Genomic DNA, 18,567 nt, shown 5'->3' with positions numbered 1-18,567 from the left:
ACAGCATTCTTAAGTAAGCATAATAATTTTAAACGGTGGGGGAAGTGGGGTTGAGGGTTATTAAAGCTGCACCAGAGATGGAAATTGCGCTGGTAGATTTTGTGCCAATACAGAAGTACATTTTAGCAATGACAAGAGGTTCATACACAAAAGAGAAGATTAAAAAATGAAGACTATTTTTAATACGTTATCTTATTCTATAGAAAATTGTGACGGAATTACATTCTTTTATAAAATGCGATACCGTTAAAGAAAAAATTTCCGCATATGGAAATCTTCCCCGATACAAGTTTTTTTCTGGAAAATGTTGCATGAAAAGTTAAATGGAGCAATCCCTTATTACTATACATACTCATGTATAAACATGCGCCAACAAACCAAAATATCAGAAACAAACTCTTCTTAAAATTCGAAATAGCAGTTCTTTGAAATAAAAAAAAGGCTAACTGCCAATTGTAACAGTTTCCTCAACTGTATTTCGATTCTACGAATCCCACCATTTTTTAAACCTGCAGCGCCATCATATCTTATGACAACGAATCAACCAGCAACACCATCATATCTTATGGTACTTATCTTTGAAGAGAAACACCACAATCTGACAAGCAAAGAAATGATAAAGTAAAAAAATTTTCAAAACTCTTCCAAAAGTTGGAGTAAAATGGCCGCTGTCGATTAAACCAGTTTCAATCGACAGCGGCCATTTTAGCGAAAATGCTCATCCTTTTTTAACCTACAGAGCCTTTTGAACGAGCTAAATTTATCGTTAATGTGCTGTCATTCCTCCCCTCCGTATTGAAATCTATTAGTGGAAATTCGTCAGATTTACTTTCCAATTTCATACATCACCACATAACACTATCTTTTTCTCATTTTACTCTTGTTTTTGTCGATAAACGAATTGGTATTTAATCCAATGTCGTGCAAAACAATCGATGCGATTGCGGCGGTAATACGATTAGAAACTTCATAACAATCAAAAGTTTTTCTTTGTTTCAGACGTGTCTACTCCTTCAATATTTTCTATTCCGTGAGCTCGTGGTTAGCAAACAAACCTTTGCTCAATAACATGTATTTTATTTGATTTCGCACAGTTAAATCGCATTTTCATAAATCAGGCGTTTCATTTCAAATACAATTACCAACAGTGGACATTTACAAGCTGCTATATCAGTTTCCTGCTGTTGAATCCTTATATGATTTTCGTAGCCTGGAATTTTTACCACGCAACACATTTACAAGTTCCACGATTCTCTTATCTGTAATCGTAGGGATAGTAGCTTTTTGGTAGAAACCAATTATTTTGTTAGCTATTGCACCAGCGCAACTAGTGAAAAACTGACGATATTATAATAAATTTTAAGCACCAACTCGTATTTCTCTTGTGAACAACACCGAATCACGTCTTCACCGATAGGAAACTTGTTCGATCAAAAATATTCAGGTGTACCAAATAAAGGATTACAATCAAGATTATAATGGTACTGACAGTGAGATCTGAATTGAGTATTTAAATTTAAATGCAGAGTAAAAAAAAAATCATCAAAAACAAAGTTTTTTTCTTTTATTTTCATTGTTAAAAAAAAAAAATTCCATTTAAATTTTATAAAAGAAAAACCTTAACAAAATATCAAAATATATATATACATATACTTTTTAAAAAAGAAAATAGGAGAATCTAAAAAAATTCTTCGAATAAACAAGAATCCAAACAAGAATATAAATCCGTAGCATGAATTCTTAATAGCAATTTTGTTTTGAAACTATAAAAATTTTAAAGCCTTTTTTTTTTATATGTAAGAAAGTAAAACTGCAAATTCTAAAATGCAAACATTTCCGTAAAAATATCAAATGCAAATAAACAATGAATAATATCAAAGACCAGATGAGTTTGTAAGAGGTTTGGAATTCTTGAGTTTTTTACTTTTAGTATCGTCTTCGCAGAATGCCTCTCTGAACACGAAATAATTTTTTTTTTTTATAATTAGTTTTTATAAAGTTTTTATAAAATTGGAGAAAATACAACTCATTCAGAGGGGCGGTGTCGAAAAGGAAATGTGGTTGAAGAAGAGAAATTCGTTTTACATGTTAATTAAAATTTAACAAACCTGCGAGGTAAAGTGTGGTATTAAGGCGCAAGTGTGCAAAAGGGGATTTATTAGTGATGCACAGGATATAACTTTTTCAATATAATAAATAGAAAAAGCCACATCCACATCACCAGTTTTAATGTTCGTTAATAAAGAACTTTAATGAAACATTAATGACTTTTTCATTTATGCACATCCTACCGAAGTAAAGTTGTGCACAGGATTTCTCCACCAGAAAGATTCTTAAGATTGAATTGAAAGCCTCAATAATTTGCATTTAAAGTGTTAGTGTACTGCAAAAAGCTCGCTCTAATTTATGTGGACGTTCCAGCTTTAAAAAATAAAAGTGGTAAATCCACAAAAATTAATACGAGAAGAGTGAACGATAATTAAACTGTTTTGGGGCGAAAAACGGATAATATGTAAAAAATTATAGTCAATCGTAAAAAATGTTGGTCATTTTGTAGTGAAAATAAAACATTTTGTTAAAATAAATTATATAATTTAGGTTGTTTTTTTTTGTGTACAGACGAAAAACCCTGAAACTTACCCGAAGAATGGCATGTGCTTGATTAGGTCTTGTTTGCAAGTATCTATAGAAAGATTTCCAGCAATGCATGCATTTATAACCGTCCTTAAATATTCTTGCAAACGCAGACGACGTTCTTCAACAAATTTTAAATCCTGTAAGATCCGAAACAACTTTTAATAGAATTCTGGAAAGATTTTTAAAGGAAAATAAAAATTATGCAAGCTGCTTAAACCGTTAGGTTCAATTTCTTCTCACCCGTTAAATGTAGGTTTGAAAAGGTACCTTCAAAAGGTATCTTCAAGCCCAGAACAAAATCTTGTCAATCAGAAATATAGGCAATTTTATTTTTCCAGAGCAATGATGGTCTGGAAAAAAAAGGGAGTCCACAAAATTTTGCAGTTTTTCCCTTAACAGCTTTAAATTTTAAGAAAAAATACGAAATGTAAAAGATGGTTGATTTAAACAGATTGTACAATTTGTATGGAAAAAGGGGGAATTTTCTGAATTTTTATCGAATATACAATCATGAGCGACAAATAAAATCAAGGAGTGAATCTCTCCTAAGTTATAATACATCAAGATTCAAAAAACGTTAAAAAAAATTTATATCCATAGGATTTCTTTTTTTGATTTTTTTTAAATCAGATTGATCGAGACCAAGAATTAGACTTTATTATTTGGTGTTAGTTATCATTTTTAGATATAATTAGATATATGTAAAAACACCTAATTTAAAAAAAACAACTTGGAAACTGTGAATAAAAATTATAATGTACAAAGAATTAAAACATGTAGTTGCTGTTTTTCTCTGCAACTCATCAACTTGTAAATACCAAATAAATTGTTCCTATCATACTAATTGTAATTATTATACTAATTGTAATTCAAGGTTTATATAATATAAGGGAGGGGAGGGGGGAGGGGTCCCAAAAGTTACTATCTAATTTGTTTTGCTTACGATAATTTCTGGGACAAAATCCTCTCTTACCACCAACAGCATGACGATTTGTGGCTCAATTCAAAGAAGCAGAGACGTCTGATAACTTACGAGCAGGAAGACCACGGGCACGGCGTTCGTTAGAAAGTATAGAGTATGTGCCAAAAGGACATTCAAGATCATCAATGCACCAACTCTTGCGATCATACCTACACTTATCGCTGTGCAAGATACAGTTAACTTGAGAACTGATGCTAAAAGAAACCTTTGAAATACTTCTAAGCAGTACTAAATCTGCATAATGAAGTCCCAGATTTTGCTTTAAAACTGTTAACATCAGACTAAGCTCATTTTGAGCTGAATAGAATAAAAAACAAAACTGGAGGGTCTGGGTAATTGAAATCAAAGACAAACTACTCAAGGCCTTTACTTTACTGCGTAAGGTCTCTGTATGGTGCAGAGTAACAGCACAATTCATTATTGGACTATGTTTTTTTTAAAAAAAACTGAGGTAACAATATCAACGGCGCAAATTACAATTCAAATGATTGAGCAATTTTTGGTCCCCAAAATAAATCAATTAGGACTGCAATTAGAACATAGAGCGGTAGTGGTTAGTTCAAAATTATACTTAGTTAAAAAAATGATCTGTTTTACTTCGAATTTTGAAGTTTGAAACAATAAATTTCTAATAAATTGTTGAACTAAATCTAATTAGAATTTAAAACTTTTTAACATTTTTGGTTTCGAACTAAGATAGTGCAATTCATTTTCGAACTAACTCAAATTTTGAAGTAATCAGGACCGCCCAGAATATATGGCTAAAATAGAACTGTACTACATATTGCTCAAGAAACAATAGATGCATTGCAACAGATTTTTCATGACTGCATCATCTCAAGAAACAGTGTTACTATTTGCCCAGCCTGGTTAATAGATTTAACAGCTCTGGAGTTGATTCATGAGCAAACCTTCAACTTTGGATCAGTTAAAACAAAGCATTATTTAGAGCCATTAGAGCCAAAACTGTAAACATATCAAAGAATTGGTTACGTTCTGTAATGAAGAATGCAATAAAAATAGCCCAAACTTGTCAGCTCTTAAATAGGCTCATTTATTAGACATAATTTTCAAAAATTAACAATAAGAATTAAACTTTCATTTATTGTTATCACTTTGTATATTAGTAAATTCATTAAAAAATCATAAGCAAAACAAACCAGATAGTGACCTTTTGGGACACCCTGTACTATTTAATAGTAATGTAAAAATATAATAGTAAAAATCAATGTCATATTTTTATTACTTTTATCACTATTGGGGATAAATGCAGTAAAAAATAGATTTTATTCTCATTTCTGATTGACTTCAAATTTGTTCTATACTTGAAAATAACCTGTGGGAGAAATTAAACATGGAAATCCTTATGGCTCACAGTGAGGAAGTGTCTTGTCAAATCAAAAAAAATTTAATATTCTTGTAAACAAAAAAAACTGTAAAAGTTATGAATATCAAACCTTTTTACCAAACATTTTCTTTTTTGGGAAGTCAAATTTTTCTAGCATCAAGCTCATTTTTGAGACCTAATTGTTACATGTTTCAATTACAGTTTCATTTCATTTGAAATCAAGATTTCAATAAGAATAACCGCAAAAAGCAAGTAAAAAGAAAAAAAAGAATTATTTTCCATGGCTTTTGTAATTTTATTGTCTTCATTAAAAAAAGAGAGGATTTTTCTTTTTTTTTTTTTTTATCAATAAACATACTTAACAACCAAAATTGTATAAATAGCTATAAAAATCAACCTTTAAAATTTAAAAAAGTTACCTGGGATCGAAGTTTGTTAAATTGAGAATATCTTCTATAAATGTTCCATTCTTCATCACCAACACGAATGTATATCTATAAAATGAAACTTTATAAAGGACATGTACTAATTATATAATCTTGTCAAAAAAAAGTAGAAAAACATGCTGCAGCAAAAGTATATAGCACAAAAAAATAGATTTTTAATTGTAGCATTTCCAACTCTTGATTGCTACTTTTTAAACAATGAAGACCTAAGAAAATCAGATTTTAAAAGAAGTGGAAAAGGAGAGGCTTCTAAATTTAGCTAACAAAGTTTCCAGAACTGCACATAAACTTTACATTAAAGTACAAACCTGATATAGGTGATGTGCTTCAGCACCTTTACCCTTCAAAAAAACTGAAGGCACCCAAATACTAACAAGCCGATTTTGGGAGAATGAACTTTTGGTTAATGGAAAAGATGAAGTAGATGATATAAGATCATTTGGTAGTGGACCTCTTAGAGATATGAGTTCCTGTTTCATTCGAATAATATAATTATCTTGACTTATCAGCTGTCTTTGCAAATGCTCTTGGAGTTCCATCAATTCTCCGTGCATCTCTGCCATCTATTCAAAGAATTTCATTTAGTTAAAGTTTTCAGGGTTTTTCATTTGCCTAATTTTGAGAAATACAAATAGAAAAAAAAATTTTTTTACAGCTAACCTGAATTAATTTTTCTTCATATGAATCATGATTCTGATTGCTTGCAGGGATAGTTACAAAATCATCAGCTGAAACAAGATCAAATAAAATTTTTTCCAAATTTAATTTAATATTTTTATGTAATAACATAAAAAAAAAATATAACATTTTTGCATCTTTTTATAAACATAAGCAAAGAAGTAAATACTAATACAAATTTTAACAAATGCTGCATCAGATTTTGCTCCTTAAAATATCAACTTTGCATTAGATTTTGCTTATAAAATTATCAACTTTGCATCAGATTTTGCTCATAAAAATATCAACTTACCATCAATAAAATCATTAATATTTCCATTTTCTTTTTTAAGCAACCTTACAGCTGCTACATATTTTTTTAACTGATTTTTTAAGACTTCATTTTCATGAGAAATCTCTGCCAACTTCTTTCCCATGGTATCTTCTATTACTAATATTCTGTTACTGGCAGCTTCTAGATCATTTTTTAAACAAATATTGAGCTTTTGCTCTTCTTCCAGAGCTGTTTGTAAATCTCTATTTTTCATAAAAATAAAATATAAAAACCTATTTAATGTAAGAAAAAAAAAATGTTACAGATAATACAAATAACTAAATCACATATACATTATATTACATCAAAAAGAAAAACTCTGATTTCAACATTTGAAGAAATTTTCAAAAGTTATCTAAAACTTTCCTTAAAACATCCCAACCCAATCAGAAAGTTTAAAATAAAAGCTTGAGGTTTCTAACGATAAAAAAAGATATATTTAAAACATTTTTTTAATAGGAAAAATTAATTACGCTAGTCAAATACTTTTAACAAATTCAACACTACTAACTTGTTCTTTAGTTCTACGTCATCTTTTTTTTTCACTGTAGTTAGTATTGCTTGCTTCAAATCAGCTAAACAATTTTATACTGAAATACTAGAGTTTATGAAAAATGCCAGTTTTAAATTAAAATTGCAAAAAACTGTTATACAATGAAATAATATTTTACAACTTCTATGCAAGTATTACACATGCTTGCTGTTTCATTTAATTGATTTTTAAAAACAAATAAAAAGCTTTTTAAAAAAACTCCAAAAAACAAACCAACAGATAGACTTCCAGAGGCAGCCTAGAAATAAAAAAAGACCTTGCAATAAAATAGAAAGTATACTCTACATGTGAGATTGCTACCAATGTATTGTTATTAAAAGAACAATCTAAAAACTTAGAAAAAAAATACTAGCAGAATTTTACTTAAAATCTTTACAACAAACAAACCTGTAAATCTAACGATTTAGAAGCCAATATTTCTTCAAAATTGCTAAGAGAAAAAATGATTAAAAAACTCATTACATTTCTGAAATAAACTTAGCTAAGAGAGTAAAGCAGATGAAAATTGAGTAAAAAATAAAAGTAATTTAGCAACACTAAAAAAATTCAGACCAATCAGATTCTTTATAATGCTTTTAAAAACACTATCTTTTTTTTTTTTAAATAAAAAAAATGGTGACTTTTGAGTTGAACTAAAAGTATGAAAATAATTTTTTTGAGCTCTTAGTTTTCAGAATCTTTTGAGGTTTTTTTTTTTTTTTTCCTTCTTAAACTTTTCTACTTAACTAAAAAATCAATAACTTATCAAAAATGTTAGTTATGATTATTAAGTGTATTTAAAATTAATTTTCTTCATACAGGATTGTTATCTATGTATGTAAATGTATTAGCTATTTGTAAGCCTAGACCAAAGTTTGGCACATTGAAAGAGTAATTTAATCCTTTAAAAGATGTGCAGCATGAATTCAAAATGCACTTATAACAGATAATAACATACCAGGCTTGTTGAACTTCTTCTTGTGGCATTTGATCTATAGGAAACATTTCATTTACACTAGTAGATGTCAAAAGTGTTAGCATATCTGATGCAGCTTGTGTGGACTCTGAATCATACGACAAAAATAGTTCTAGGCACTCTGATGAACTGTTTATGGTGTTGTTTTCCACCAAGTTGTCATTTTTTTCAGCAAGTGGGCCATGCAAACTGTAATTAGAAAAAAATCTAAGAATTATAAAAGAAAGTTTTCTGAAAATTTTTAGAATTAAAAAACAAGATAAAAAAGAATCTTAACAAACAAAACAAAAAAAGTTAAAAAATTCAAAAAAACCTCTTATCAGTTGGATTATCACTTGTAGAATGCAAGTCAGATAGTGGATGATATAAAAAATCACCTGCCATTTCAGTCACCTTATCTGCTTTATCTTCTTCAATGTCATTTTTATTAAAACATTTATTTTGATTGAAATATACCTGGTTTTGCTCAGTTGATTTGTTTTGAAAAATATCATTCTCAGCCAATTCATCCCCATCGTTTCCAACTATGACAAAAGAATCTTTTAAAACAAGTTCACTATAATCTATTTTTAACTTAATGTCATTTTCTTTAATTTTAGTAACAACTTTCTCAGACTGTTCACTGACTTTTTTTACGATCACTTTATCTAGATTGTGCTCAACAGTGCTGTCTGAATAAAGTGCTTTATCTAGATTGTGCTCAACAGACCTGTTAGAATTAAGTGCTTTATCTACATTGTGCTCAACAGAGTTGTCAGAATAAAGTGCTTTAATCATGTATAGTTTGTCTGAGAAAGACATTTCCTCAGTTTTTGTTTGCTGAGCACTTTCAAAAACTTCATCACAATCCCTTTCTTGAATTAAGGGAAAGACAGTTTTTTCACAATCAGTTACAATCATCCCTTGTACTAGATTTTCACTTGTGCTTCTTTCTAGATTTCCCCCGAGAGACTTTTCAAAAGAGAAACTTGGTGCATCTTTGGACCCTCCAGAACAATAAGAGCCCTGAGAAACTGGATCTGAATTGGTCCTATGAACTGTTGAGACTTGTACTTGGCTAGTTGAAGCACTCTTATTCATTATGTTAGCTCTGATATAAGAGCTGAGGGTATTATCTACATTAGATGGTACATTACTACCATCATCTAGATCATTTATTACAGCACTTACTACTCTTTTCTTCTTTTTCTTCTTCATATTAATTTTTTTCATTATGGAAGGTTCTGAAAATATAAACTATTTATACATCATAATTTAAACATGAAAACTTGAAACATTATATTTGGAGCAGTAATTAACAAATTAAATATTTGATTAATTTAAAGGAAACTATATCTGTATACCTGCTATACACTGCTGTAACAAAGGGGTTGAATTAACTCTGCGGTGAGTTTTATTTTGAGCTAAATCATTTTTAGAAATGCCATTTGGAACTGGAATCTGATCAAATAAAACAATAAATTTTCACTAACAAAGATTTGCTAGTAGAAAATTTATTTTACAAATCTTTATCTTTAATTGGATAATTGATGTACAAATGTAAATGTAAATAACAATGGGAGAACTGATTACCGATGCTCCATCAAATAGATAACTAAGTTAATAAAGAAAAAAATACATTTTAAATTTACCTGCTTAAAAGGTTGATTTAGTGAAGGGTTTTTTACTTTGATTGCAAAAAGAATGGATCCCAAACCTGTGAAATTAAACAACTTAAAAAAAAAGAAGTAAAAAATAAATAACAAAAATTGTTCAAACTTTTTTAGGATTACCTCGAGCCATTGCAGGCATTGTACTTGAACGTTCAACATCAAGAAATAATGCCCATGGTTCATAAAAAAGTCTAAATCAAGAAGTATGACAAACATAATAACAGTATGTTCCATATCAAACATAATGTTAACATATTAATACTAATAGTATTAAAAAAGTAATTTTTAGAGAAAGTAACTTGAAAATCTTATTTTCTCTAAAAATAACTAGCAAAAAAATTAATAAACAAAAACAAACTATTTGTAAATTTTAAGATTATATCTGAAAGTTTGTTACTGATAGCATAAAAATTGCTTTACATACATACATATATACATCTATTTATATATCTATATCTATCTATATATATCTATATATATCTATATCTATATATATATATATATATATATATATATATATATATATATATATATATATATATATATATATATATATATATATATATATATATATATATATATATATATATATATATATATATATATATATATATATATATATATATACATATACATTAGGGTAGATCGATTTTACCCCGGCCCATTGCGTAATGTTGCAATAGTTGGAGGTAGTTGAAATGAGATACCTCAAAAAATTTCAGTGATTTTTGATGAAAAATGGTTTGCAGATTTAACTTTAAAGATTATTGCGATTGTACAAAAAACGCTATAAAAAGCGCGATAAGCGGAAATTAAAATTTTCAATTGTGAGAATATTTCAAAAAATTTTCTAAACACTTTTCTTACAATTTATGATTCTAAATTTATAAAAAGTTGTTTATCTAATTTAGTAATTTTTTGAATTTATTCAAAAATATCATATAAATGGGAATAATATCCTTTTGACATATATGCTTGACACATCTTTCTGCTAAGCAATTTTGTCAAGATGCAACTGTGTCGATTCTCAAACCTGTAAACGTAATGGGATGCTTCCAATACTTCCAATCTTAACAGCTCACTCTACACTCAGGGAGTGAGATGGGGAGTCCAGAATATCTGGCTTAACAGAATTGTCTATGAAGTATTGAATTTCTTGAATTGTAAAATGTTGCGTAGTAGGAGGTTCCTTAACATCTGGAGCGGTCTATCAACTCATACCAGTGATTGTCATTAAAATTTATTACAGGAATTTTTTTCAAATTATTTTGAAAACTGGTCAAGTTCATTCTGTAAATATAAAATTGTGATCAATACTGCGTTATGATTGTGTTTAAAAGAATAATAAGATAATTTTTTTTTAGTTACTAAGTCAATTAAATAATTTAAAAAGATACCTTTATCTAAGAGTCAGTATTGATTGAAAACCATGATTTCAGATCTTGTTGTCATCATCTTTAATCATGGGATAGAGAATGTTTTCTTGTCTTAGGCAGAATGCGTTATTTTTAATGTTCTGCTTCACAATATGCATCACATCATTAAATGGGAGAATATTTAGTCGAACAATAGTAGAAAAAAGAAGACGAGGAGAGTCGTGCAGCTTAGATGATGTCTTTATTTCAAACCATGCTGGAGCATAAACTTGAACAATAAAGTAGACTAGTTTTTTTAAAGACTGGTTTGGTTGATTGTCTCTTGTATGTAAACAGAGAATGCGAATAGCTAGAGTTAACCACCTTGCATAGTTAAGTGGACCAATTTTATAAGCAGCCCATTTATCAGCAACTTTACCAGACCCTACTCCTTTGCAATACTCAAATAAAAGTCTTTGATCACTACTAAGGTCTTTCAGTACTACTTTTGGAATATACCCATGGACTATAGGATTTGTGACAGGTTCAAACAAAACTTGATGTGAATCCTGAATATTTTCAGCACATCTTTTGCCAAGAAGCCCACTAAAGCTTCCTGGTCCAGTTGTTACACCATCTAGTTTTTTAAAAAGAGCTCTTAAAGGAAGTTTGTTTTAATGTAGTGCGCACCCAATGAGGTGCAGTTTTCGTTTTAACAACTCTCCAAGTTTTACCACTAAACCACTTATTGGGCCAGTATTGGTAGCGGTATTATCAAGAAGATTTGCCTGAATACTTTCAACACTGTTAAATTCTAGTAAAACACTGAATGTCTCTTTTGCAAGTACTAAACCAGTTGCGTCAATAATAGGAATTGTTCTATGAGTCAAATAGGTTCCAGTAGATTTTCCATCTTCATAAGTAAATGTGATGTGATGTTCAGGTTCAATAGATTTTTTGAAGAACTCCTCTTCAGGTGAGTTTATTATGCAAGAGGTTCGAGTGGCCTTATCAAGTTTGCTATCTACACCAAGGCAAATTAACTGATTTTTTTTTTCTAGATCTTTACCTTCACTAAGTATCTTTACTTGTGCTTTAGCCCTATCTAATTTGCATTTGTCAATCAAGATTTGATTGATATCAACATCTTTTTTCAAAATATGTTTAATGTCATGTAGTAAAGTATTTGCAAAAGCTGCACCTAAGTTTGAAGAACACTCATTTCTAACTAATTCCATAGCAAACCTGGGAAGTTTAATTAAGTTGTAGTCTTCAAGAAATTTCTTAATTGGTTGCCATTCAGCTTCTTCCTGAAAGAAATTGCAGCATACAAAATTTGCTTGTACTTAAAATATATCAATAAAGTTACAATAAGTTTACCTCAGTTTCAGTTGAACAGCTAGATGACATTGTTTGTTGTATGAGAGATTCTGCTTTATCAACTACCCTTTGAGATAGCTGTTGTCGCTCATTATCAATCCTCTTGTTTCTTTTGAAAGCTCCTTTATCAACTAAAGAAAGTTGATAAGCTCCTTTTGGACCAGTTTTCTGCCTCTGATCTCGAAGACAAACTCTATCTTCAAGAAGTACTTTTGCCTTTTGCGGGCAAATACATATAATATGTTCTTCTGAGCAATTTGCTTTATTGCATAATACTTTTCTATCACTGCAAGGTAGCATATCCAATGAACAAGAACAAGCAGAAATATAGAAAAGCTTATCTAAATTTGCATCAAGATTTCATATGGTACTTGCTCTACCATGCTTGCGACTAATGTTTTTCACTAGAATGAGAAGATCCTTTACCTTTCTAGCAATAGATTTGTCAGTTATTAGAGGTAGATTAGGATTCACTGCAGCCCAAATTGATTTTAAATTATTTTTAATTTGCTCAGTAACTTCTATGATATCTGCAGTTGGCTTTACATGAATAAGATAGTAGTAGTATTGAATAACCTGTCTGTAAGTACTTGGCTCTGTCATTAGTAATTCACATGGACCACCACTATACTTCTTTCCACTTATTTTTCATGTAATAGGTGTAACTATATTTTTCGGCATTTTTTTATTGTTGATAATATTTGTAATTCTTGTTGAAGTTTTTGTTTACAATTTTATATTTATCTGTTTATTCATTTAACAATCGCCAGATGCGCTAAATTTAATTGGCTGCTGTAACTTAACAAACATTTTTATTGGTTGCATTATATATTCAAAACGAGATATTTTGAAACGAGATACATCTTTGGAATTTAAAATTTCAAAGATTGAAATTTCAAATATTTTAGAAACTTACAAACTTAGGGCATAATTGAAAACTTTAAATACAAATCTGCAAGCTATTTTTAATACAATATTCCTGAAATTTGGTGGAGTTGTTGTTATACCCTAGTTACAGTAACTGCAACATTACTCAGTTTGATATTCGAAAAAAATGGTAAAACCAACCTACCCTAATATATATATATATGTGTGTGTGTGTGTGTGTGTGTGTGTGTGTGTGTGTGTGTGTGTGTGTGTGTGTGTGTGTGTGTGTGTGTGTGTAAAGTAAATAAAACACCAGCACTAAAAAGAATAAAATGCCAGCACTTAATAAATGGATAAAGAAACAAACATCAGAAGATTTATCAACACTTAAAACCATAAAATCTACCTTAACAAAGGAACATTTCCAAGTATAATAAGAAGTTGTCTCTCCAGTGAATTTTCATTAATAGCAGTGCGAAGCCAAACCCGTGCTAAATCAAATGTATAGTAAGTAAAATAATAATCATTATCAAAAACAATTTCTTAAAATTTTCATAAGAAAATGTAACAAACACTCTTTTTGCTCTAAATGGCACTTTGACCATTTTCATGTTCACCAGCTCTATAACTTTATAACTATTTTTATTGTTGAGTTTGTTGATAACTTTATTTTTAAATGGAAAGCTTTGCTGAAAAAGACATTATCTTAAACCTGAAATTCCAAGAAAGTTAATAAGATGTCAACAAATAATAATAACAATCTTTTTTGGACTATAGCAGCATTCAGCAATCTTTTTTATTGGTACTAAGATCTCAGGAGGAGGATTTTGAATGCAAATCAATAAATTTTTATAGCCTAGTTAACCAACAAAAAAAAATTTACAGAACCTTTGCCTGAATCTGTAGTAATATCCTCTAAACTGTTGAAATGATTAAGTTCAGATGGCCCCAGATGTTCTTTAACCACTGACCAAAATGCTTTAAAAATTAAAACCCAAGAAGTCAACAAATTATTAAATGTTTTCATTGTATATAAAAGAATAATACAATATTCTTATCATTTGCTACCATGCACTTACAAGCAATCTGAATGCAGGTATGAAGTTTTTTACAATATCCTTATTGATCTTTTTATGATATCTTTTAATATTGCTTTTAAACAAAATTAAATTTTTTTTTTTTTTCAAATAAAAGTTTTTAAAAAAAGAACTTTCATAATAAAATGATAATGAAGACAAATTTTTCTGAAAAAAGTAACACTTACTTAAATCAATTTCAAAAAGCATTTTCTCAGTGATTTGCCTAAAATTAAACTTAAATTTATAAAAGCAGCAGATATTTAGCAATTCAACATACTTGTACATTATTGCAAGCATATATTATATTCATAACTGAACATACATGTATGCAATCTTCTTCTCATATATGATATGCATTATACTCATTATATAGAATATATGTATGCAATCTTCTCTAAACATATTGTATGCATTATATTCTATATAATGAATAATGCATTATAATATCCATTATATTCATTACACTAGCTGAATATAATACATATTACATATGAGAAGAAGATTGCATACATATATGTTCAGAGGAAAAGATTGCATATGAATATGTTCAGAGAAGAAGATTCATAAACATATGTTCAGTTATGAATATAATATATGCTTACAATAATGTACAAGTATGTTGAATTACTAAATATCAGCTACTTTTATAAATTAATTAGATGGCTTTTATAATTAATCATATGGCTAATTATAATGAGCATAATATATTTGAAGAGGAAGATTCTAAAACATTTGAATGTATAGGCTTAAGAGGTAATGCATTTTTGATTTTCATAAATAGTACTAATTATGAATAAAAAACAACCTCACAGGCTCTACAAAAGAAGAAATTCTTTCCCACATTTTATTCTTCTTTAAACCATGCTGAAACGCTTGCTCAAATTGTGCAACCAAACAGGATACGCTGAGAAATTTAAAAAAAGTTAAACAAACTCAAAGAAATACAAAGTTCTGTGTAACTTTTTTTACTAAGAACATTTCTTTAAATTTAAGATAAAATCACCTAAAGCTTTTTTCATCTAAACAATGTAAAATATAATTAAAATAAAATATTCATGTTAACTTCAAAGATGTCCAAAAGATTTTAGTTTGTTTTTGCTATACATTAATCAGACACAAAAAAAACTTCAGCCCTGTTTAAAAGATTTACACCAGATAAAAACTAAAATTTTAATGATTCATAAAAATAATTTAATTAATTTCAATAAACCTGCTATCTTTCTCGGAAGCAAGTACAGTTCTGCCACCAAAGTCAACTTGGCACTAAAGTAATAACTAAGTAATTTATTTTAACAGTAAATATTCTAGAATTACATTTTTTTTGTCAAGGGAGTTTTAGGTATAATAAAATTCAATGTAAGTGAAAGCAAAAGGATTGGTGTCCCAAAAGCAAATGTCTATAGTTTTATATATTTTTCTTAATACTTTTCTGAAAGAATGCATATGTTAAATATAGCTCACTGAAACTTCTTTAGAGTAGGAAGACCCCCTAAACTCCCTAATCATCTTCCATTATCGCAACTTTACTATTGCACTTTTGTTTTTGATAGAGCATAATTTCTATGTGTGATCTAAGTTTAAGGATATTTGCACAAAATCTTTAAAATTAAATAAAATTTGCTACCAGAAAGATTACAATAAAAGATTAAATGACAGCAACTTATTACAGGGTTTACAAGTTTTAAAGTCTTCTCATTTTTTCAATATATTTTTACTTCATCTCAAATACAACTCACATTCTTTTATCCTGTTCAATAAAAGTGAGCATAGCATTAATTCTTCCTTTTTAACAAATATTTAATATAAACAAGTTAAATTTCATTTATAGACACTATTTAACAATCTTCTAATGTATCATTTTACTGACTTCAATTTAATTTTACATTATAAAGATTGAGTAGAAAAGATAAATCAATTTATTACAAAACAATTTAATGCTAATTATATTTACATTATAAATCTTCTTATTGCAATTGTAAAATATTCAAAACTATTTAATGTTATACAACTTTTTGTATTAGATCAATAGGTTTTTTAGATTACTCAACAAGTGAAGAAATTCTCTGCAAAACTTGATAATAGCTAAGTGCCAAAAATAAAAACAGCCTGGTATGGCAGAAAACAGAATTAACTTTAAAAGCAAAAACACTATTATCATGTCAAAGTTGATGCTATAAAAGCTTCTTAATAATCGAAGATGGGCTTACAGTAACCGATCATTTTCATATTTTACATTACATAACGATGAAGTGAATGAGCATTCGAGCTTATAAAGCAAAAATAAATTATTTTCAGTTCTGCTTTCTGACCTGTTTTACAGAGTCAAGAAGCTTTTTCATCAACACTTCACGGTCTCTTTCAAATTTGTCCATTTTTTTTTTATTATATCTAAACACTAATGGTATTTGTTAAACTGTCTTCTGTGTTTAGGAAGAAGACTTTTTTCATACGAAAATCACCAATAAAACGATGTTTTATTTTTAGGTACATCATGGTCCGTAAAGTAACGTTTTTATTTTTTAATTTTCCAAATATAAATCCAGTGTGGAGGTACAACTCAAAACGTTTACAAAAAAGTTTAATACCTTATTTCATCAAATTTTTTATGTTTTGAAACAAAAAAGAGCTTCTAATAATTAGGTCTACAATATTCTCCGAAAAGATAATTTTCAGAAAAAATCCTGTTAATGAAGATTATTTTAAAGTTTTGCTAAAAGAAATTAATCAAAAATCCAGGGAAGGTGGGGAGATGACATTCTTTACTCCTTTGCCTCTCTAAAGGAAAATCATTTTTACAGGTATATAGAATTATATAGAATGAAATTAGGCTTTAGAACTTAAAGCTAATCAAAAGGAGCTAATGAAGAAGCCATCTTTTTCGTCCGATTTCGATGCTTTCTCTTTGATTGTGGTTGTGGTGTGAGTAAATATAGAGCTGAATAAGACTATTGTCTTCTGAATACATAAGGAAAGTGAAATGAATTATTTGTAGAACAACCTTTAATACTTGAATTTTTCTACATCTAACATAAGTTTTTTCGGGCTTAACAAAGAAAAAAAAGCCCTAAAAGAAGTTAAAAATTAGAGTTTGTTAGAAATGCGAATACAAATAAGGCCGGTGATGACGCATTCAAGTTTTCTTAGTTGACCTGGATTGTCAAGTTAGATTAGAACTGCACTGAATAGTGTTAGGTTCAGTGATTGAAAAACAATCAAGTATTTGGCGCTTGAACAATACAACATCGATAAGAAACATCTGCAAAAATTAAAATCTTTAATCTTGGGATGGAAAAATAGCATGGTTGAATAGTGCTAGTCACCAAGTTATCTACAAGAGCAAGAGTTGTACATTTAGATAATTTTTATTAGGAATGAAACTGATTGGACAATCAAAAAACTCTCAGTTTAAAAGAAGTTTTTCAAATACAGACCAGAAAAATGTAGGTTGCAACACTATTATGCAGTAATTAAACACCAAATTACTATATATTGCGTTCATAACAATGATTTTGAAATAACATTGTAGTCGCATGTAAGCAACTAGAGAGGCAAAAAGTGTACCGAATAACCATAGAGTTTACCAGGTTGTTAAAATTGAATTTTAAAGTTTTGCACCTAAATATTATGCCTTTCATTATGCAAAAGCGCATAAAAGTTGTAATATAAAGTTTTTTTATTTATGTTTTTGAAATGTATCATATATAAAGTTGTATAACTGTTGTTAAATGTAATTTAATATGTATCAACAGAGTTTTAAGAAACTATGATTGGTGAGAAGATAACTTTGCGGTTTTAAGACACAGGATTAGTTCTTGATTGTCAGCAATTAGGTCATTAGTGCAAAAAAACGAACACTAATTGATAGTGCAAGAAAAAAATGAAATTGGTACAAATTCAAAAAAATTATAAATTGAAAAGAGGTATTAATGCTCAAAAATGCCTTACCATGTCAATAGCCGGACCGTAAATGTCTTTAAAGTACCAACTCAATTGGAGGCAACAGTCAAAAAACTGCCATTGAAAGCTTACATAACTTTCCGCAAGTCGGTCGATTTTTTAAACAGTTTGAAATGACTAAGAATGATTTTCTTAATTGTGTTTGTTAAATAATCTTTTTTTTAAATTAGTGAAACTTGATAAACTCGATCGAAATATTTGACTGAAAATGAAACTTGACAAACTAACAAACTTGAACTCGAATAATTTGAAAAATTTTAATATTTAATCAACTTGCATCGAAAAACTTGAACAAAATTTTTTAACTCGAAAAACTCGAACTCCCATGTGCTTAAGGGTAGTGTATTTTTGAATATGTTTGTGAC

At 28.8% G+C, this 18,567-nt stretch overlaps 1 protein-coding gene and 2 pseudogenes across 8 annotated transcripts; all 3 read right to left on the bottom strand.

The window, feature by feature from the left end:
* Positions 1-1,334: 1,334 nt before the first annotated feature.
* On the bottom strand, positions 1,335-16,745 carry LOC145183987 (sorting nexin-29-like). Of its 8 annotated transcripts, none has more exons than XM_090092755.1 (21): positions 16,555-16,745; positions 15,456-15,508; positions 15,051-15,149; positions 14,431-14,468; positions 14,055-14,144; positions 13,573-13,657; positions 9,685-9,755; positions 9,544-9,608; positions 9,256-9,352; positions 8,226-9,135; positions 7,895-8,101; positions 7,345-7,387; positions 7,171-7,195; positions 6,916-6,979; positions 6,384-6,607; positions 6,074-6,141; positions 5,722-5,976; positions 5,387-5,461; positions 5,077-5,142; positions 2,641-2,774; positions 1,335-1,497 (listed from the first exon to the last, which is right to left on the bottom strand). In XM_090092755.1, the coding sequence occupies exons 1-21, from the start codon at positions 16,615-16,617 to the stop codon at positions 1,431-1,433; spliced, it is 2,799 nt and encodes a 932-aa protein (XP_089948881.1). In that variant the 5' UTR covers positions 16,618-16,745; the 3' UTR covers positions 1,335-1,430. The 8 variants fall into 8 exon arrangements, with proteins under 8 accessions (XP_089948881.1, XP_089948879.1, XP_089948886.1 ...); XM_090092753.1 differs by lacking the exon at positions 1,335-1,497 and adding an exon at positions 1,779-1,953; XM_090092760.1 differs by lacking the exon at positions 1,335-1,497 and adding an exon at positions 1,779-1,953 and having other exon boundaries at positions 15,056-15,149; positions 16,555-16,721.
* LOC149885627 (uncharacterized) lies at positions 10,923-12,267 on the bottom strand (annotated as a pseudogene).
* Positions 12,157-13,055, bottom strand: LOC149885626 (uncharacterized; annotated as a pseudogene).
* Positions 16,746-18,567: the final 1,822 nt, after the last annotated feature.

The sequence above is a fragment of the Hydra viridissima genome, unplaced genomic scaffold (assembly GCF_058129835.1).
Source record: "Hydra viridissima isolate aposymbiotic clone 2 unplaced genomic scaffold, HvirCarnegie_v1 scaffold_7, whole genome shotgun sequence".
Classification (NCBI taxonomy): domain Eukaryota; kingdom Metazoa; phylum Cnidaria; class Hydrozoa; order Anthoathecata; family Hydridae; genus Hydra; species Hydra viridissima.
Note: the sequence above shows the minus strand (reverse complement) of the source record. Positions and strands in the feature narration are given on the sequence as shown.

What these genes read in the sequence shown, in the direction of transcription:
- LOC145183987 (XM_090092753.1), bottom strand. Translation starts at nt 16,617, where the DNA reads ATGGACAAATTTGAAAGAGACCGTGAAGTGTTGATGAAAAAGCTTCTT. An exon ending in GCTTTTTGAAATTGATTTAA is followed by an intron (nt 14,145 to 14,430) that starts GTAAGTGTTACT and finishes TAATTTTTAAAG; the next exon opens with CATTTTGGTCAGTGGTTAAA. An exon ending in TAAATCAACCTTTTAAGCAG is followed by an intron (nt 9,353 to 9,543) that starts GTAAATTTAAAA and finishes TTATTTGATCAG; the next exon opens with ATTCCAGTTCCAAATGGCAT.